This window comes from Hypanus sabinus, chromosome 1 (assembly GCF_030144855.1).
Source record: "Hypanus sabinus isolate sHypSab1 chromosome 1, sHypSab1.hap1, whole genome shotgun sequence".
In the NCBI taxonomy this organism is placed as follows: Eukaryota; Metazoa; Chordata; class Chondrichthyes; order Myliobatiformes; family Dasyatidae; genus Hypanus; species Hypanus sabinus.
This window is the reverse complement of record NC_082706.1, coordinates 104,293,345-104,316,655: the sequence shown is the minus strand read 5'-3', so window position 1 is coordinate 104,316,655 and position 23,311 is coordinate 104,293,345. Positions and strand designations below refer to the sequence as shown.

Here is a 23,311-nt window from a genome sequence, read left to right as displayed (position 1 = left end):
GTTTCTCAGCAACCCACACTCTCACACATGTCCATTATCACCCTGCTGATTCTCCTGCCACACACCTACACAAATCATTCAGCCTATGCACTACCTTGCAAAGCCTGTCCTCTGCAGATACTCCACACTGATAAAAAGGTGATGTCATTCACACGTGACCTCAGCACAGTGCAGACTACCAAGACAATACATGAAGCCTGACGCTAGGGAAGCTGGGCAAACAGAGTGGATACTTGGTGCCAAGATACGAAGTTCAGGGGGCACCCTGACCAGCAAAGTGCGCGCGACCATTGCTTGGAATTAAAGCACCCTCACCATCTGGATCCTGTAATGGTGTCATCAGCTCCTATTAGATAGATACAATGGAAGCGGATGTCTGCCCTGCTGTTTGGCAGCACTGCTCCCTTAGCCTAAAGATTTTTTCATGTCAATAAGCTTAATGATAGCCACTGAGCCCATCAACTCCCAGGGTTGAGGAGAGTTGCGCAGCCAAACAAAGAGACTAGGAGATATCAGCTTCCTTCACAGTCAAACCTCCCACCTCCTAATGGCCCACATACAGTGTACTAGCTAAAATGCAGGCCTCACTCCCAGAGCTTAGTATCAAGAGCCACATCACCCACCCTCAGACTGTTCAACACCAGTCCCCTTCCACCCCACCACCCATAATCCACACCTTAATTACTGTAGGGCTACTATCCAAGCACCAAGCCTCAACTTGGTTCCTAAAACAGCAGCCGTCAGCAGGGTTTCACGTTTGCCCTATCACAGCCTATGGATTCACTTTCAAGGACTCAATCTTAAGTTCAATATTTATTTCTTATTTATTATTTCCTCTTTTTTCTTTTGTATTTACACAGTTGTCATCTTTTGCACATTGGTTGTTTCCTTTAGTCTATCATGTTTCTTGGATTTACTGAGTATGCCCGCCAGAAAACAAATCTCAGGGTTATATATGGTGAACACAGACGTAATTTGATTACAAATTTACTTTAAATTTTGAACAAATTCCACTAAGGTAACTTAGTGTAACCTCCACTAACAAGTAGCTGGGCCAACAGGAAAGTATCCAATTCCTCTAGACACAGAAGACTTCCCAGACATTATCACTCAGGGCTACCTTCAGATACACATGAATAAGATTTGTGGATCTTGTGCCCTTCATTTCAAGTTATGCTTTTGCTCCAGTTGTGGTTAATCAAACAGAAAACTTTCTAATCCTCCCACTGCCCATGTCTGATGTGGATTTGTCAGATCTACCAACGGCAAGGTCCAGTCTGCGCTCCACCTTTGATCTGCTTACATACTACCATAGCCTCTCATTTGATCCCCTAAAATACAAGCTGGTGGTATCTCTTGGAGCCATGAATTCAATAAAAATATAGGCTAATACATCTACTTTGAATTCAATTTCAAAAATTATTGATCCATTTTGTTTATACCAGTCACTCACAAGTAAAAATTATTAATGCTCATAATTGGAAACATCAGGGATCTTACTGAACAAGATTTTGTAGGTTACTGATGAAAATTAATAAAAATATTTTAACAAAAAGCACCTCTTTTAAATTTGGAAATAAAAATCATGTACTTAATTCTGCAATATCTTTCACAATCTCAGAACATCTCAGCCAAGTAAGTACTTTTCAACTGAAGTCTTTATTGTAAAACAGAAAACTTGGTTCTCAACTTGTACAGATCAAACTCCTTAAACAACTAGATGATATCAATCAATCTGTTTAATATGTTGACCAAGACAAAAACATTGGCCAGGAGGCCTAGGAATTTTCCCCCTGTTCAAAGTAGTGATACATCCATCAAGAGAGCCCATGGGCCTCCGTTTAACCTTTTTCTGTAAAAAAAAAGAGGCAATTCTAATAACGCAGTATTCTCTTAGTATTGTTCTGGAGAGTCAATCTAGATTTGTGCGCTCAGAATCTCTATGTTAGATGTTAAACCAGTAACCTACTGATTTAAGTATATTATTCACTGGATCACAGAAATTAAGTAAACTAGATTTTATATATATCACATAAAATAAACTTAAATTAATATAGATGCTGCTTAAGTGTATACACTCTAAAATTTAAGGAATTTATACACTCCCAGATTCTAACAGCCTGTAAAAAAAGATAAAGTTTCTGCCCAACTCACTTAACAAAATTATTCTGGTGAACAGAATAAAAAATTACAACAAACCTCCCTGAAATAATCACAATTGGACAGCTCATTTATTTATTCATGGTTATCATGGAAACTAACTGAAGAGAACTGAAAGAGGCCCTTCTGCATCAGTCTTACTCTCCCAGCTCCATGAAATTTTTTTCCTTTTTAAGTTTATATCCTAAATCCCTTTTCAAAGTTACTGAAACGTTTTCCCATTTCCATTCCAGGAACTGCATTTACAGTCAGAACAAAGGAAAAACCTCATTTATGTTTTGCCAGTTATATTAGAATTTTTCCCTTTACAAATCTTTTATGGCAAGATGAACAAGAAGGGAATGATTATCACAGCTTGTCCTTAGATATCATGAAGCTTAGGGGGATTGAATTTCAGTTGTTGGTAATACAGTACTGCAGCTGTAGATCTGTGGTTGTCACTTCAAGGAATTGGGAGAAACATTTTGACATTTTATAGTCAGAGTGTCTAAAGTGCTTTCTATTTGCATAATGCCAGCAATAATAGCTAATACCTTAAACAGAAAGACTGTCAAATTGAAAATCATCCAGTTTTGTTCAGTCAGCTTATGAATCACAATTCCTGAAAACATGTTGTAAAAACCAAAGCATTGAATAATTTACTTGACAAACTTGTAGGTTCGCTCGCATTGTTTTAATTAATTGCAAAATATCATGTCCCCATACAGAGCTATGCAGCGCACAGTAAGATAGTGAACATCCAGCAGCATGCCGATGTCCCTTACCTCAGGCATATTTCACGCTACTCCACTTGCCAATTACCTATCTTCAGTAATATCTCTTCTCCCCACCACCAAGCAAATACTTAAACAACCTTACTCATGAACAAATGATAGTTTTACACTGCCAATACTTTTTCAAATCACACACACAAACTGAGTTCCCTTTAAGATGTTGAAATACTTTCAAAGCCCTTTGATTGCCCCTTACTCAATGGAATGAAGAATGATCACCATGATCTGCAAATCAATCTTCTGATCAACTCTAACCCCAGAAGTATTCAGCCTTGATGCAACTGGTCATGCAGTTACTGATCATTTCCAACCACATTAGAACAAGACACCATTTGTATTGCCGAAACCTACCCTAATGGGACTTACACAGTGACAACAAATGCAGGGATTGCAATGATGAGCAATGTGCATTAGTGACTTAAAGGAAGGAAATAAATATATGTTGGCCAGATTTGTGGATGACACCAAAATAGTGGGAATGCAAGATGCATGCAATTTACAGACATGTACTGATGGGTAAGTAATTGGAAAACAAAATTAGGAAATAGGTATAATGTGAAAAAATGAGGTTGTTTATTTTGGAAGGAAGAACAGAATATTAATCAAATTGTGAAGAACTGCAGAAAGCTACAACACAAAAGGATTTGTACATATATATGAAACACAGAAAGCACACAGCAGTGCAACAAATAGGAAAGATTGAGAGACTGCTAACCCTTAATTCAATGAATGAGTATAAATGCAGTAAGTCCTGCAATTGTACAGGATTAGAGCAAGACCACGTTTACAATATTGTGAATAGTTTTGATTTTTCTATTTGAGGAAGTGGAAGAGAAAAGTTAACATTATGAAACTCAAATAAATAAATGTTAGCGCACCCAGAAACTCAGCAGGTATTAGCCCAACAACCTAATTGGTACAAAAATTTGTAAAGTGGGGAAGAGAAAATGAACATAACACTGCCAGAATGATAAACTGAAGATAAACTGTATAACTTAATAAATTGTAAAACTTACAGGAGGCCATTTATAATTACAATGCCAAAGCTAACTGGAGAGTGAAGATCATCCAATAATTCTACTCTTATGCAAGACTGGTGACTATGTTACTTATTAAATGATTATCTGACTTATGCATGCAAATTATATGTGACCATCTTCCACTCGTGACATTTTTTCAGAAGGAACTTTCCTGCTTTTACTGGGAAAAGCAAGTTCTGTCTTCTCTGCACTTTAAATGTACTAAAGTAAACTAACTTTATATAGAATATTGCTCAGAATGAAACATGTGCTATGTTCACATCTAACACAGGTTGTCAGTGTTGTTTATAAATATCGTTTAGATAAATTATGAACTGCAAGACTTCGATTACAGAGGCATCAAGTTATAGGTGAGGAAATTGCAACTCAAATTCTCTTTTCATTACAAGTTCAATAAAGCTAAATGGATGACATGACATTAGTGTGCCTGGGAGCTTAGTCCAATGTGTTTTCATTAGCCTTAACTTGTGCAGTTGAAAGTAGTTTGTCCACTCGACCAGGCCATCAACATACAAAAACAAACCAAGTGTGACAACCCCAAACAACAAAACACTCATGAGCAGCTCACAATCTCCATTCACACCAAGATGAGCAAAACCAATCAAACCATGAGAAAGGTTAACTGGGTAGGTGATAAAATCTGCATATTTTAGATCATGGTATAAAATACAGGGTGAATACAATGTTTAATGTAGATCACAATATTCCATACAAACCTTTTGTGAAACAGCAATAAACTTAATTATTCTTTAAGGCCATAAGACATAGGAGCAGAAATAGGCCATATGGTCCATTGAGTTTGCTTGGCCATTCCATCATGGCTGACCCATTATCCCTCTCAATCCCATTGTCCTGCCTTCTCCTCATAACCTTTGACGCCCTGACTATTCAAGAACTATCAACCTCCGCTTTAAATATACTCAATGCCTTGGCCTCCAAAGTGCATAACCATACACTTCCCTACATCATACTCCATCTGGCATTTCTTTGCCAATTTTCCCAATCCATCCAAGTCCTTCTGCAGACTCCCTGCTTCCTCAACACCACCTGTCCTTCCACCTATCTTCATATCATTGGAAAGCTGGCCACAAAGCCATAAATTCCACCACTGACATATAACATGAAAAGACGTGACCCCATACCAACCCCTGTGGCCATGTGGAACACCACTAGCCATCACCAGACAACCAGAAAAGGCCCCCTTTATTACCAGTTTTTGCCTCCTGCCAGCCAGCCATGCTAGTTAGTATCTTTCCTGAAATACTCTGGGCTCTTGTTGTCAAAGGTCATCTGATAATCCAAGTACACAACATTCACTGACTGTCCCTTTGTCTATCCTGTATGTTATTTCCTCAAAAAAATTCCAACAGATTCATCATGCAAGTTTTCCCCTAAAGGAAACCATGCTGACTGCAGCAACTACTTGAAAACAAACTAAAAGAGGCGGAGTGAGGGAGTATCGCATTGTATGACGTGCTTCCAATTAACTGAATTCCAAGTCAAAAAAGAATGTTTAATCCTTTATTATAAACTAACAAAATCATTTGACTCTTTCGTAATTCATGTAAAATGAAAATGAGACAATGTAATTGGATCAAATTCAAACAAAGAATGCACTCTTCACTCACCCTTTCCCATATTGCCAAATACAGGAGACTACATTTATATTTCTCCCACCACCCAAATCCACATGACAAACTACCATAACCCAGAGTGAGGATGTGCAACACAAATACAATACAGAAAGACAATACAGCTGTGCCCCCCTTTACAAAGGTAGAGCATTCCTATGAAACCTTTCTTAAGCCAAAATGGTGTAAAGCGAAGAACCATTAATTTATAGTTTTTGTAAAAGTGAAAATCCTCTGTAATGCAAAAACAAGTTATTAATGGAGGTCTTTTGTAAAAGTGAAGTGGCGTAAAGTGAACATTTGTAAAGTGGGGGACACCTTTAAGGAGATACATGACTCCTACACTGACTTTGGCCTATTTTATCAAGTGCCTCCATTTACTCTGAAACCTCATCTTTAGTAATGGACTCCAAAATCTTTCTAACCACTGAAGTTAGGCTAATTGATTTATAATTTCCTTTCTTCTGCCTCCCACCCTTCTTAAACAGTGGGGTGACATTTGCAATTTCCAGTCCTCCAGAACAATTTCAGAATCTAATGATTCTTGAAAGATTATTATTAATGTCTCCACGATCTCTTCCGTCACCTCTTTTAGAATTCTGGGGTGTAGTTCATCTGGTTCAGGTGACCGATCTGCCTTCAAACCTTTCAGCTTCCAAAGCACCTTCTCCTTAGTAACTACACTCACTTCCATCTTGACACTGTCGCATTTCTATCTTCCACACTGGCGCAAAACTCTTAAGTTCATCCACCAATACTCTGTCCCCTATTACTAACTCTCCAGCATCATTATCCAGCAGTCCAATATCCACTATCGCTTCTCTTTTATCCTTTATATATGTGAAAAAAACATTTGGTATTCTCTTTGATATTATTGGCTAGCTTGCCCTCATATTTAATCTTATCTCTCCTTATGACTTTTTATTTGCTTTCTGCTGGTTTTTAAAAGCTTCCCAATCCTCTAACTTACCACTAACACTGCATGAAAAAGATTTTGCTTCATGAATACTTTTGGGTGTATCTTGTGGATTTTGAGCAGCTGATCATGAAAAATCACCATGAAATTTCCCCATCAGGCACCATTTTTTTGAAATCACCTAAATTCGCTATTTCAATTCATAATTCATCAATTAAAATGTTGCCCACAATGTAAACAGAAACGTTTTCTATCTTGTCCAGACATGCCGAGGCATGCTTAAGCAGGGCAGATGCTGCACGGCAAGACAGGTTTTAGAAAGGCTATAAATGTCCTAAGGATTTCGATATTTGAGACAGATGTTTCCTGGAATAACTGATGCCCAGGATTAAGAGAGGCATTTTTATTGGTCCACAAATCAAATAGGTCATCAACGACAGGCAATTCGAAGGATTTCCAGTGGGACGGAAGAAAATCACACAGAAGGCATTCAAGGATGTTGCCGAACATTTTCTTGGCAACTACAGAGCAAACTACCTGCAGCTGGTTGATGACATGCTTCAAGCATACAAAACCATGAAGAGTAACATGTCACTAAACATTCATTTTCTGGATTCCCATTTAGACTTCTTTCCTGCAAATAATGGTGCTGTCAGTGACAAACATGATGAAAGGTTTCACCAGGACACTGTGATCATGGAGAAACAGTATCAGGGCAACTGGAATCCATCAGTGCTGGCTGATTATTATTGGGCACTTAAGCGAGAAACCTCAGACACTGAGCACAAATGAAAATCATCAACAATATATTTTTAGCTTAGTTTAACTATTACAAAGCATCAGCACCATTATGGAATTAAATTCATTTTCAATAAAAGTTAATTACTTGTTTCTCCAAATATAAGTAGTCTGAAATTACATGTCAGTTTCAAGCAATCATAAACCAAATAAAACTTCAAGGAAGCAACAGTTCCAAAATAATTTGTTGTCCAGTATAATTTTTGCTATATTATATGCCCTTACTTTTCAATTAATGCTGTCTTTGACTTCCTTTGTTAGCTGTGGTTGCCTCATCCTCCCTTTAGGGTTCTTCATCATCTAGATGGGATGTATCTATCCTGTGCCATCCAAATTGTCCTAAGAAACTACAGTCATTACTGTTCTGCCATCATCCTTGCTAGTGTCCCCTTCCTATCAACTTTGACCATTCCTCTCTCGCTCTATAATTCCCTTTACTCTACTATAATACTGATAACTCTGACTTTATCTTCTCCCTCTCAAACTACAGGGTGAATTCTATCATTATGATCACTACCTCCTAAGGGTTCATTAACCTCGCTTCCTAATCAAATCCAGTTCATTACAGAAACCCTAGTGAGCTCAAACACAAACTGCTCTTAAAAAACATATCTCAAAAGCCTTCTACAAATTTCTTCTTTTGGTTTCAGAACCAATCTGATTTTCCCAACCTACCTGCATATTGAAATCCCCTATGAATATAACACTACCCTTTTTATATGTTTTTCTGTCTTCCATTGCAATTTCTATCCCACATCCTAGCTACTGTTCAGAAGCCTGTATATAACTCTCACTGGTGTCTGTTTTTATTCTTGCAGTTTCTTCACTCTACCCACAAGGATTCTACATTTTCCAATCTCATGTCATCTCTTTCTAGGATTTGATTTCATTTTTCACTAACAGAGCAACCCCACCCCCTCTGCCTACCAGCCTATACTTACAATACAGTGCATTTTTAATAAAATTAACCATATCCAACTCCAGAATATTTATTTTATTTTATTTACTTATTTAGAGGGTTTTTAGGATTAATTATTAGTCGTAGCTGATCATCATGTTCGTTCTTCAAAGTTTAGGAACTTAGTTTGAAAACACGTCCATTTGACTTCCATAAATAACTGCAAGGTATATAGTGCATACCTGGTGGGCTGCATTTGCCGTGTAGTTTCTGGGTCCTCAAACATCTTCACAATTGGTTCCGTTTCTGACTGGAGTTGTTTCAGTTGTGCAACCACAGTTGTACGCTTTTCTCTCAGAGCTAAAAATACAGAGAGGTCTTCCTTTATCCAAATGGTCAAACATGAACTTTGATAAAAATAAAATCCTTTAACTTGTGACAACTAACTTGTCTTGGATTTGAAGCATTACATTCATGCCTTTATTAAGTGGGGGATGGGAAAACAATAACTTTGAAAACAAAATGTTCTCTCAACACTCAGGCTTTCCCTGTGTTGTCAGGACCATTTCCTCAAGAAAAACAGGTCTGTTATAAATAATGAAAACCCTCAGCCAGTAGCATCTGCAAAAAGAGAACAGTTAATGCTTCATGTCAAAGACCCTTCAGCAGATTCTGACAAAGACCCTGAAATGTTAACTCTGTTTCACTTTCCACAGATGCTGCCAGACCTCCCGAGTGCTTCCAGTATTTTCAGTTTTTCTTCTGCAGCTTTTCATTTTGGAAAAAAAAACACAATTCTGTTACCATTTTGGATACACAGGACTCATCCGACAACTAGCCTAAAGTTTACCCAGATGATACTGAGAATCAATCACACCAAAATTGAGATTTTAAAAGTTTGCTCTCTGTAAAGTACTTTGTGACATTGTTCAGGTGGTAAAGATGAATGGGAGTGAGACTACCCTTTTCTCCTGTGGTTATCAATATGGAATAATATTGTGATGCAGCTAAATAAAAGGCATTTCTCCCTCAAAGGATTTTTCTGCAAGCATTCATTTTAAAAATAAAACCCTCTTTATGTTCACATTACATACATATCATCATTCCCTGTGTTTCAGAAACTGACGGACCACAATGTGGAAGATTAATGCAGATCCTGCTTCACCTCACTGCTGCTTGCAATACAGAAATACTACTGGGCTCCCATGATTGCTTAATCAAGTGCTGTTAAGTGTGAGATCAATCATGCTTAAAATTGCTTGCAGCCTCTAAGTGCACAGCAAAAATTACTCAGTATTTTTCTATTTGGTTCAGAAATAAGTAAAGAAACACTTAAGAGCATTTAGATGGTGAACTTTGCTAAGGTGTCTGGCACTGATTTCACTGCATTTACCATCAAACACTTCATGTTGAAAACTTTTAAGACTTGAAATCCTGAAGTGAGAGTAATAATGAGTATTAAACACTAAAACATGTTGGAAATCAGGACCTCAAATCATATAAGTCATTGCTCAGCAGACTTGACTGTAAAAAGGCCAATGTGCATTCCTAGAGATTTCAAGCAGTCAAGCAACAAAACAAGAAATCAAAGTCGAGTTTATTGTCATAAACACAATATATGTATAAATACAATATATATACAGGTGCAATGAAAATCTCACTTGCAGCAGCATCAAGGCACAGGGCATCAAGTTTTTACAAGAAAATACAATTAGAACTTAAAAAGAAAGTCCATTTTTGTGCAAAGTAGTCAATGTGGTTGCTGAAATGCAGTGATCAGGGTTTTACCAGTAGGTTCAAGAGACAAACTGATGAAGTGAAGAAGCTATTCTTGAAACTGAAAGTGTGATACTTCAGGCCGGATGATAACAATGAGTGGCCCAATCATGTGCATCTTTGATGATAGATGTTGCCTTCTTGAGGCAGCGCCTCCCGTAGATACTATCAATGGTTGGGAGCAACACGCCCATGGTGTACTGGGGAGAGCGCATCACTCTCTGCAGCTTATGATGCTGCGCATTCAAATTGTCATACCAGACCATGATGCAAGCAGAATTTCCAAAGATAAGCCATATCTCCTTAATTCCTGATAAAGATACTGGCATGCTTCATTGTGATTCATTAATGTGCTGGGCCAAGGAAAGGTCATCTAATACGTTAAAGTCTAGAAATTACAGCTGCTGAACCCAAAATGCAGGTGGGCGAATGTTCACCCTCCGCACACCAACAATGTTCATACTGTAAATCACACCAGATTGTTCAACTTGCAACAAATGCAAACATAAAATGATCCAATCTCTCCCCACCCACCCCCCCTCCCGGTGAGCCCTATGAAATGGAGAAAACAGCAGTGAGCAAGTGCTGTGGATCACTGTGTCCGTGAAACAGCAAAAAGGTCAAACATCTCTCCAGCACTGGAGTTTGAGTGAAATGGAATCACTTTTGGGAATTGATAACTGACCAGAAAAGGGTAGTTAAACCCCAACAGATATTTTTTTCATAAGTTTAATTAAAACAGTCACAAAAACAATCTAAACTAAGAACACTCACCATGTCAGGCTACTTTTGTGCAGTTGACAAAAATAATTTTCAGGACAGACACTTTTTATAATGCATCTTCAAGCTGAAATGCTTATATTAACATGAAGTATCTTTGAGCAGAAAAGTTAACTCCAAGTTTCTCACTCCAAGGAACATGCCAAATGCTTTCAAGTACTTTCTGCTCCAAGATTTTATTTCAAATTTCAAGCATCTGTCTTTTTTTGACAAGGAAACATCTATGGTTATTATATATGTAATCCTCAGGCTCGGCCAGCACATGTTCATCTAGGGCAGGGGTCAGCAACCTTTACCACTGAAAGAGCCACTTGGACCCGTTTCCCACAGAAAAGAAAACACTGGGAGCCGCAAAACCCGCTTGACATTTAAAATGAAATAACACTGCATACAACGTTTTGTTTTGCCTTTATGCTATGTATAAACAAACTATAATGTGTTGCATTTATGAAATTGATGAACTCCTGCAGAGAAAATGAAATTACATTTCTGCATGCAACAAAAACATTTTGAACTCCGAAAAAAAGACGTTGGGTTGAAGGTTACTTTTAAGTAAAATACTCAACGTCTATTTGAGTCCTTCTTGTATTTATGAAAAACGCCAAACTTAAATTTGCCGCCAGCAGCAAACCAAAAATAACGTCAGCCAGCTGTCAACCTGAAAAATAAAAGGACTATTTCACTGAACAATGAAAACATATGAATATACGTAAAATAATAGGCAATTAAAATATTTATCATACTTGTTCAGGTTGACTCACACCTGACAATGCAGTCGTATTTAGTAGGGATGGATCGATGCTTAGGGGAGTGACCGGGAAGGATAATGTGTTTTTTTCCTCTCTGAACTCACAGAAGCGTTTCCCAAACGATGTTTGCATTGCGATGATTGCAGAATGTAAATACTCCGAATTTATCATGTCGTGACCTTGTTTGAACTCTCTCAAATTGGGGAAGTGAGACAATGTGCCTTTCTGTAAATCTCTGGCAAGCAACGTCAACTTGCGCTCGAATGCCAAAACATCCTCCAACATGTGCAGGGCTGTACGTCCTTACCCCGTTGAAGAGCTGTGTTCAGCGTGTTCAGGTGCGCTGTCATGTCTACCATGAAGTGTAGCTTTTCCAGCCACTCTGGCTGTTCCAGCTCAGGAAAGTTGAGCCCTTTGCTGCCCAGGAAAGTTTTCACTTCTTCCAGACACGCGACAAAGCGTTTCAGCACCTCCCCTTTGGACAGCCACTGGACTTTGTTGTGCAGCAGGTGCCCCATCAGTAGCTACTGACACCAGATGGGTGGTCTTTATTCCTTTGGCTCTTAAACAATTCAAGACAGCCTCACAGATGTCCTCCCCCCGTGTTTGGTCTTTTAGAGGTATCAACTCAATCAGTTCTTCCTGTGGCCCGGCAGAGTTTACATACCGGCAGAACAACGCTATTTGTTCAATATCACCTTTGTCTTTAGACTCGTCACAGGCAATCGAGTAGGCCACAGCTGAATTGATGTCTTTAATTTGCTGTCTTGTGATGTCTTCTGCCATTTTTATGGTTCTGTCTTTGACAGTCTTTGCAGAGAGGGGCATATCCCTGATTTTCTGCACAATTTCACTCTTGTTTTTAAAGTCCGTGAATAGATGTTCTGAAATCTTAATGAAAGATTCTTTTATATATTCACCATCTGTAAACTGCTTCCCGTGCCTGACTATTTCCTGAGCGGCAATATAGCGTATGTCGTTGATTTTCCAGACTTCATCCATTTCTGGAAATGATTTTTGCTCAGATCAACCTTCCGCATCAGTTCCGAAACGGCTTTTTTTCTCTCATCTCCATCCGGATATTTTTGAGCAAAGGCTGCGTGTTTATTCTGGAAATGCCTTGCGACATTTGACTTTTTGTTGTTTGCTAGTTTCTCATTGCATATTAAGCATACCGGTAAACCAGTCTCGTCAACAGTGAAAGCAAATGAATCTGTTCACGTATCATTAAACGTTCTGTTTTCTTCAGTCACTTTTCTTTTTTTAGAATTCTCCATAGTTGGCTTACCTTGGATCGAAAAATTAAAGAAATCGCGCACTGGCGGGTGTCAGGTATTGGCAGTGGTGACGTATATTAATAGCGATAAAAACACGTTGTAGCGGTGTGCTCACGCAGTCAGTAAACTGCAGTCGAATAACTTTATTCGAACTAAACAGCCTTGCTTTTAAGCCTCCCTCAACCCAGCCCCCATGGACGCAGATGCTGCAAAAGACGCGTACTCACAAACCCCCGTAGGCTATCTCCCTTAGCCGGAATGCTGGCTAATTGTGAGCCGTTTCGGATCTGCCAGGAAATGTGTCGCCACACTTAGATTGTACAAGATCACCATAATCTTCAAATTTAGAATTACATTTCAAAAGCTAACAAACTAACATAAAATACATTTTAATTAAATACTGACCAATTATTTCCCAAAGCCACAGGGAGCCGCAGCACAGAGGTGAAAGAGCCACAAATGGCTCGGGAGCCGCAGGTTGCCGACCCCCGATCTAGGGCAAGGGTGTCAAACTCATTTTAGGTCACAGGCCGGATTGAGAAAAATGCGACTTCATGCGAGCCGGATCAGTTGTGCATGCGTGCGTGCTCCCACAGCTTTTGTTGCCTTCATTTTTTCAACCAGCTCTCATGTGTCTCAGTCTCTGCTATATCTAAAATTGTTTCACTTTACGAATTTCGTTTTTTATGAAGCAGATTGCCTAGCAAGCATTCTTTTTATGATTGGTATTAACTTACAGACGTAGATTACAAGAAAGTAGGCAACGAGAAAGAAACGATGCTATTTCGGCTAAGATTGTTTTGGGAGCCATACTTTTTCCATTAATAAACCGTTTGAAATCAAGCATTAGCAAACACAAATGTAGACCTAACGCAAGGGTGTCAAACTCAAATACACAGTGGGCCAAAATTTAAAAATCGGTACAAGTCGAGGGCCGGACTGGTTCAGCATTTATTGCAAAACTTATTGAAATGAATTTATTACACATATTAACCTGGAACTAACAAAGCTTAGGTTATTGCCTACAAAAACAACATTGAACATTAAATAAATAAATAATCAGTTGCATTTATTTCTTATGGCTTTATCTGCAGCTTTTCCGGAGTAATTTCTAATGAAAACATTTTTTCCACAGGCCAACACTCTGTGATTCACACTAGTCTAAGCCAGATACTTGGCATCTCATCTTGGATGCAAATTCATCAATGTTTGGAGTCAGGCTCTGAGCTGAGGAAATCCTCAGAATTGAGTGAAGGTGTTCATCAGAAAGATGACTCCTGTGTGATGTTTTGTTTATCTTCATCAAAGAGAACAGTTGTTCACACAGATATGTGCTGCCAAACATAGAGAGCATTTGAGCAGCTTGGGTACGCAGCTGGGGCATTGTGTCGGGAATGAAACGTAGAAACTGTGCAGCGCCCACCGAGTGTACTTTGCCTTGAGTGTGTCACTACATTGGAGTTCAATCAGCTCCATTTGTATGTTGGTTGGTGCGCTTTCCACGTCAGCTGTAAATGGATTACTGAGCAGTTCAAACCTGCTTTTTTGGGCTTCAAAATCGGCAAACTTTTTTTCAGCAAACTTTGCACATGGGAACACTGCGGTCGAAACCTGCTCTTTCATAGTTTGGCAACACGGAAAATGGCTCAAGTTTTCTTGCTGCATCTGCGTCTCCCACAGGCGCAGCTTGGTTTTAAAAGCCCTCATTGCAGCGTACATGTCTGTGATCACACGACCCCGCCCCTGAAGCTGCAGGTTGAGCGCATTGAGATGGCTCGTGATGTCACACAGAAATGCCATTTCACAAAGCAACTTTTTATCCCGGAGCTCTGTTGTGTCTTTCCCTTTGCTTTCCATGAACTGACAGATCTCCTCATGCAACTCGAAACATCTTTTCAGCACTTTTCCTTGGCTTAACCATCACACCTCTGTGTGATAGGGCAAATCATTATATTCTGAACCCAACTCCTCCAGAAACGACTTGAACTCGCGGTGATTTAAACCTTTGGCTCTTATGAAGTTAACTGCTCGTGTTATGGTGCTCATTATATGTTCCATTTTCAAGGCTTTGCCACACAACGATTCCTGGTGTATGATGCAGTGATAAGCTGTCAGCTCACCTGCGCCGTTTTCCTCCCGCATCTTCTCCCGGATCCTGCCCACCAATCTGCTCTTTTGACCGCACATCGCGGGCTTCTGTTTCTTGTCCAGATGCTTGTATTTGTCGTGGTGTTTCGTTTCATTGTGTCGTCTTACGTTATATTCTTTAATTACAGCCACACCGTCTCCGCACACAAGACAAACAGGTTTGCCCTTCATATCTGCGAACATATACTCTGCCTCCCACCTGCCTTGAAAACCCCCGTTTTCAAAGTCCACCTTTCGTTCAGCCATTTTTGGGGTGAGGGATAGCTGAAAGTTGACCACACATGACTAGCGCCATAAGGATGCTGATGAGAGAGCATCATGAGAGAGCGCAAGCGCGAGCAATGCACTGGCAGTGCATTGTGGGATTTGTAGTATTAGTGGTGCATGCAATATACCGGCGGGCCAGCTCTAATAGAAAAAAAATTTATTCATTAATGATATTCAGGAAATAAATCAGGGAAACCGAATAAACACTAAAAACCCTGAAAACCTGGTACCTGAATAAACTCAGCATTAGCCATATCATATGCCATAGGCGCTTCGATTACTGGGGCCAGCTTTAATAGTAATTAGATATTATCTCGCGGGCCGGATTTGGCCCGCGGGCCTTGAGTTTGACATATATGATCTAGGGGAAGACAACTTCTGACCCCGCCAAACATGTCACTTTCCTATCAGCTTGAACCGGCCAGGCCATCTCCTCTGTACTCCCTCATTAACAAGTTGCTTTTGCCCACAGGACCATTGTTTACTTTCCCAACATTCCCTGTAAACCCTAGAGACTGCTGTGTGTGAAAATCCTGGATCAACAGGTTCTGAGATACTCAAACTACCCCCTCTGACACCAACAATACTTCCATGGTGAAAGTCACTTAGATCACATTTCTTCCCCATTCTGATGTTTGATATGAACAACTAAACCGCTTGACCATGTCTGAATGTTCTTATGCATTGAGTTGTTGCCACATGATTGGCTGATTAGATATTTACATTAACAAGGTATATAGATGTGCCTAAAGTGGCCACTGAGTGCATGTCACAATCAAATAAGTTTCCAATTACATTAATTGCTTGCTTTAAATTACAGAAGTTCTAACTCCTGCTGAAAGTCCTTATAGACACACTGATTGGCCTCAGAAAGCCATTGACATTTCCCTGTTCATTTCTTTCAATTCCACTTCCACAAAGTGAATCAGCCCCATTGGGCCCAGCTAACCCTGAATTAGCTCTCTTCTAATCAACTGAAAATTTACAAGTGAATCAGTAAGCACTCTTAAATTATGGAATCTAGTAATGTCACACAAGATATTCAGAGCTAATTGGTGCATGACTTCATGAAACTTTTTTTTCCTATTTTAAAAAAAAGTTCCTAAATCATGTCATGTTTACAAAATTATTTGGACAAGGCAAGGAAATTTACTGCCACAGCTGCGCTACCTAGATGAAAAATCAGTCCTTTTGTATGTTAAGCAAGAATGATCTGAGTAGGAAACTTTGTCATACATCACCATTAGCAGCACCAAGATTTCATGAGTTTCAAAACTAGGAGCTACCAATCTACCACTATAACGTGTGATCATAAAACCAACAAAAGGGGTGGAGACAAAAGAGACCACAGATTCTGAAATCTGAAGCAACAATCAGCTGGATTAAGCACATCTGTGGGAGTAAGGAAACAGTCAACATTTTGGATTATCTGGACTGCTGAGTTTCTGCAGCAGATTGATGGTTCAACACAGAGGGTATAACCTATGAGCAAAGTCGGAGGTTTCCTTTCTAGAGCATCAGAGGGTGAGGGAGACCAGTCAGAAGTCTACAAAATTGTAAAATGTATAGAGAGAATAGAGACAGAATACACTCTGCAGAGTGAAGATGTCAAATTCCAGAGGTTATGCTTTTAGGGGTGAGGGGGCAAGGAGTTTAAAGGTCAAGTTTCGAGCAAATTCCGGGGGGCGGAGCGAAGTTAAGATGGTGCTAAACGGTGACTCCTTTGCTTCCATCTCAGGAAACAGCTCAATTTCCATCTTTAATATCTTTATTTTTCCCTTTCAGGGTTCTTTTGAAGACCCTAACCTGGAGTTACATGCTGACTTCAGTACTTTGTGGGAATGGGACCAGTTCTCGGGGTTCCATAACTGGCTGGTGTTCAGCACGCCAAGGGTTCAGCCTAAGAGTCCAGCTCAAATTTGGAAGCCTAAGATCTCAGGGCTCTGGATACGGGTGGATCAAAGGTTGGTGTCACAGCAGGAGACCCGCGTGTTGTCGGGGGAGTCGGGATATCTGCTGTGGGCCTGAAGATCTGAGATCTTTGCGATCTCCAGGAGAGCTCGAAAAAGTGGGCGTAACTGACTTTTAACATCATAAACCAGCGAGTTGTTTGTTATGTCTCCCTGCTCACTGGGGAGAAAAAACGGAGACACCTCCTTCTCCCTTATTAGGGAGAGAGAGAAAATCTGTGGTATGTCGAATGCTGGATGAAAAGCGAAGTTTTTGGTGTAACTAAGTCTGTGCCTTTGCTATTGCTTTGCTCAGTGGCAGTACCGACGCTTGCTTTTATTTTGCCAGTAGGGAGAGGGGGAGTGTTGCTCGCTGCCGCTTACACACAGGAAGGAGGAGAGCTGGGGGGGGGGGGGGGGGACTTTAGGGTTCTTACGTTTAACTGTCGTTCATTCCTTGGGGTACCTCTCTGTTTTCATGGATGTTTACTAAGAACAATCATTTCAGGATGTATATTGTATACATTTCTCTGACATTAACTTGGACCATTGAACTTTGAAGTTCTATTTACACAGAGAGTGGTAGGTGCCTGGAATGGGTTGATAGGCTGCCAAGCATAGTAGTGGAAGCAGGTAGTGTAGTGGAGATTAAGAGGTTTATAGATGTACAGATGAATCTAAAGGGAACTTGAAAAGGACACTTAGTATAAAATTGGCATTGTGATTGGCCAAACATCATGAGCCAAATGGTCTGTTCAGAGCTGCGCTTTTCTTCGTTCTAAATTTGCAGATGATATTAAAATATGTGGCATCATTGACAGTGATTTGCCATTTACAGATGGATCTTGATCAGCTGGGTAAGTGGGCCCAGGAATGGCAAATGGAGTTTAATTCAGATAAGAGCAAATACTGCACTATGGGAAGATAGAACGGTGAAGGCAGCTTTTAGCAGATTCAGAAACAGATTTAATATCACTGCCATATGCTATGAAATATGTTGTTTTGCGGCAGCAGTACAATGCAATACATTAAAAATTACAAATTACAATAAGACTATAGATAAACTAAATGAGTAAAAAGAGAGGAAACAAATTAGTGACCGTTCAGCAATCTGATGGCAGTGGGGGAAGAAAATGTTCATAAAACGGTGAGTGTGAGTGTTTAGGCTCCAGTACCTCCTCCCTGATTATAGCAATGATACAGTGCCTTGAAAAAGTATTCAACCCTCAAAAATATTTTCACATTTTACTATTTCATTTTTCTAAATTTAAAAAAATTGAAGTAGGATATTTTGAGCTCATCTACAAATCGTTATGCATCATGTCAAATTAAAAGAAAAATTCTCAAACCTGTCAACAATTTACGAAAAATTAAAACCAAAATTGTTAGAACCAAAAAAAGCATTCATCTTTGTCATTATCGCACTAACTTTCCTCAGGTGCAATATACTATTACCTTACAAACTCACCCAATTTAGTGATGCAGGAAATTGGAGATCACCTGTTTTCAATGAAGTCATAAGAATAAATAAACCCATCTCTCTAAGATCCCAGAAGACCAAACCAAAATGAAGACTGAAAAAACATTGAAGACAAGTCAGGGAAATGATAATAGAGAAGCACAAATCTCTAGAGAGCAGCACAAAGGGGTACAAGATGATCTCAAAGTCACTGAACATACCTCAGAGCTCAGTGCAATCCATTGTGAAAAAAAAATGGGCAAAAAATTAAACCACAGCCACACTGCCTTGGTCTGGCTGCAACTGGAGATGAAGTTCATGGCTCCACAATCTCTAAGGCTTTACACAAAAAGGGGTATTTATGGAAGAGTAGCAAGGAGAAGCCATGGCCAGCAAGACTGCAAACCGTCATTTAGAAGATAGCATAAAGATGTGGAAGAAGGTTTTGTGGTCGGATTGACTAAAGTGGAACTTTTGGGCCTCAATACTAATCAGTACAGGTGTCATAAATCTAATACTATGCATTAGCCAGGTAACACCATCCCTACTGTAAAGAATGGTGGAGGTAGTGACATGCAGTGGGGATGTACTTCAGCAGCAGGGACTGGAAACCTGGTCAAGATTGATGGGAAGGTGAATGCTGCTAAATACAGAGAGATCCTGGGTTAAAAACCTACTAGACTCTGCCAGAAAGTTTAAACTGATGAGGAAGTTCATCTTTCAGTAGGACAACGACCCACTGCCAGAGCAACCATGGAGTGGCTTCAAATGAAGAAAATTGATGTCCTTGAGTGGCCCAGTGCTGACCTTAACCCAATCGAACATCTCTGGCTAGATCTCAAGACTGCTGTCCACCACTGCTCCCCAACTAACATGGCACAGCTTGAGCAATTTTGCAAGGAAGAATGGGCCGTCACGTTGTGCAAAACTTATCCAAAAAGACTACTGGCTGTAATATCTGTGAAAGATGGTTCAACTAAGTACTGAGCAAAGGGAGCTGAATACTTCTGAACTGCTGACATTGTCTTTAAATTTTTAGTTGTTCATGCTTTATAATCTTCCTTGTTTTTTGGGCTTTACTGTGAAAAAAGAAGCATGTAATTCACAAATAAAAATTCTGAATTAAATTGATCCAGATCCCTCATTGTAATACTCATTTATGTGAACAAAGGATAGAGGGGCTGAATACCTTTAAAAGGCACTGTAAGAGGGCATGTCCTGGGTGTTGGAGGTCCTTGATGATGGATGCCGCCTTTTTAGGCATCACCTTTTGAAGATATTCTTGATGTTGGTAAGAATACTGCCCATGATGGAGCTGGATCAGTCTGCAACCCTCTGCAGCTTTTTCTGATCCTATGCAGTGGCCCTTCTGTACCAGACGGTGAAGCAACCAGTTAGAATGTTCTCAATGGTTCATCTGAGAAATTTGCTAGAGTCTTTGGTGACATACCAAATCTCCCCAAATCCCTAAAGAAATATAACTGCTGTGATACCTTCTTTGTAATTACATCAATATGCTTGACCCAGGATAGATCTTCAGAGATGTTAACAGCTAGGAACTGCTCACTTTTTCCACTTTAGGTCCCTCAGTGAGGTCTGCAGTGTGTTCCTTCAACTTCTACTTCCTGAAGTCCACAATCAATTGACGTTGAATGCAAGATTGTTGTTCTGACACCTCTCAAACAGCCAATTGTTATCACTCCTGCATATCTTCTAGTCAACATCTGAGATTCTTCCAACAACAGTTGTACCATCAGCAAATTCATAGATGGTGTTTGAGCTGTGCCTAGCCACACTGTCATGGGTGTAGTGAGAGGAGATTAGTGGGCTAAGCATGCATCCTAGAGGTGTGCCGGTGTTGATAGTCAGCGAAGAGGAGATGTTATTTCCAATAAAAGTCATCAAGGATTTAGTTGCACGGGGAGATACAGAGGTCCAGGTTTTGAAGCTTGTTGATTAGTACTGAGGGTACGATGGTAGTGAACGCTGAGCTGTAATCAATAAACAGCAGCCTGACATAGATATTGCTGTTATCCAGATGGTCCAAAGCCATGGAGAGCCAGTGAGATACATCCACTATAGACCTATTACGGTGGTAAGCAAATTGCAACTAGTCCAAGTCCTTGCTTAAACAGGAGTTGATCCTGACCATGACAAACTTCACTTCATCACAGTAGATGTGAGTACAACTGGGCAACAGTCATTGAGGCAGCTCACCCGGCTCTGCTCGGGCACTGGTATAATTTGACACTCTTTTGAAGCCAGGTGGGAACCTCCAACTGCAGCAGTGAGAGTCTGAAGATGTCCTTGAACACCCCTGCCAGTGAGCTGGCACAGGTTTTCAATGGCATTCCAAGAGCACAATCTCCCTTTACCATACCTTTGTGGTCCTCACCAGTGGTCCTCAGTGTCAGTCTGTAAACCAGAAATAGTAAAGCCAGGAGATCAGACTGGCTGAAGTGCGGGTGTGGGATGACACAGGAAGCATTCTTGATGGTGGTCTAACAGTGGTAAAGTGCATTAATTCCTCTGGTTCTACAGGTAATACTGCATGTTGTTGGTAGTTGGGAAGAGACTTCTATAAGCTGGCCCAGATGAAATTTCCCACAATGATCATGAAGGCATCAGTGGACGCAGCTCCTCTAACGGCCGGGATGGAATGCACACAGAAACCAGGACTTGAGCTGAAATCTCCTTCAGCAGATAAAATGGACATCACTTGATCACTACATGTTCCAGGTCGCATAAGTGGGACTGAGACAGCTTGTCAGTGCAGCACGATGAGTTAATCACGAAACACTCTCCACCCCCTCTGCTCCCGGTGACTTTGCTGTTCTCACTGTGTGGAGGATAGTGGATGTTGTTTACTTGGATTTTCGGGAGGCCTTTGACAAGATGCTGCATGAGCCTGCTAAATAAGAACCCAGGGTATTACAGGAAAGATACTAGCATGGATAGAAATTTGGCTGAATGGCAGGTGACAAAGAGTGGGACCTTTCTGGTTAGCTGCTGACAACTAGTGGTGTTCCGCAGGGGTTGTTATTGGGACTGCTTCTGTTCATGTTATATGTCAGTGATTTGGATGACAGAATTGATGGGTTATATAGCCAAGATTGCAGATGATATGAAGATAGGTAGAGGGGCAAGTCGTGTTGAGGAAGCAGAGAGTCTGCAGAAGGACTTAGACAGATTGGGCAAATGGGCAAAGAAGTGCTAGACAGAATGCAGTGTCGGGAAATTTATGGTTATACACTTTGGTAAAAGGAATAAGGCATGGACTACTTTCTAAATGATAAGAAATTTCAAAAATAAGAGGTGCAAAAGGACTTGGAAGTCCTTGTGCAGGATCCCTAAAGGTTAACTTGCAAATTGAGTCTGTGGTAAGGAAGGCATATACAATGTTAACATTCATTTTGAGAGGACCAGAATATCAAAGCACACCTGGAGTATTAATGAACAGTTTTGTGCCCTTTATCTATGAAAAGAAATGCTGGCATTGGAGAATGTTCGTGAGAATGATTGGGTTAACTTATGAGGAGCGTTTGATGGCTCTGGGCCTGTACTCACAGGACTTCAGAGAAATGGGGGAGGGGGGAAATCTCACTGACACCTATGGAATATTGAAAGGCCTACATAGAGTAGATGTTTCCTATAGTGGGTGAGTCTAAAACCAGAAGGCACAGCCTCAGAATAGAAGGGTATCCCTTTGGAACAAAGATGAGGAATTTCTTTAGCCAGAGAGGGTGAATCTGTGGAATTCATTGCCTCAACAGCTGTGGTAACCAAGTCATTGAGTAATTTTAAAGCGGAGATTGACAGATTCTTGATTAAGCAGAGTGTCAGAAGTTACAGAGAGAGTGCAGGAGAATGGGGTTGAAAGGAATAAATCAGCCATGATGGAATGGTGAAGCAGGCTCAACAGGCCAAATGGCCTAATTCTGCTCCTAATGTCTTATGGTCCTTCTAGTCTGAGGCTGTGCCTAGACTCTCCCACTATTGAAACACCCTCTCCACATCCACTCTACTTATATATTCAATATTAGGGAGTTCCAATGAGATTCCACCCCCACCCACTCCAATTTTCTAAATTCCAGCCCAGAGCCAAGCACACCTCACACATTAATCCTCATGTTTGCAGAATCATTCACATAAAACTCCTCTGAACTTTTTCCAATGCCAGCACCCCCTGTCTAAGATATGGAGCCCAAAAACATTAAATGGAAAGAAAAGGATTAGATTGGGGGGTGCCCAATCTGGGGTCGACAGAGCCCTCGGTTAACAGTAAGGCCCCACGTCATAAAAAAGGTTGGGAACCCCTGGTTTAGATGGTTTTGTGGCAAATAGGACAACCTTAAATGTGAATCCTGGTTGGCATCAACTTGGGCCAAAGGACCCGTTTCCATACTGTATGACGCTAAATACAAAATTGCAATGAGTTTTGGATCCATACCAGTGTATTCCTTCATGACAAGTTGTAAATGATGCTTCTGAAGTGCGACATTATATAGCCTGAAAAATACACAATACTATATGTAACATGCTGTAGAATTTCACTGCTGTAAGGTTTCACTGATAATGTAATGGTTTCTCTGTCGCAGCAACGTTTGGGTTATGACTAGAGATAATAGGGTTTGGACTGCTGTTGTTCTTTCTTGTGAGCTGGAAGAGAGATTTTTGCAGTCTTCTGCAG

General features: G+C 40.3%; 1 protein-coding gene across 1 annotated transcript in view; it reads right to left on the bottom strand.

The window, feature by feature from the left end:
* LOC132396041 (eukaryotic translation initiation factor 3 subunit E-A) overlaps positions 1–23,311 on the bottom strand; it is a 165,102-nt gene that overhangs the window by 132,856 nt on the left and 8,935 nt on the right. The window contains exon 3 of the mRNA XM_059973374.1: positions 8,459–8,576. Within this exon, the coding sequence (XP_059829357.1) occupies positions 8,459–8,576 (118 nt within the window). The remainder of the gene's footprint in view (positions 1–8,458; positions 8,577–23,311) is intronic.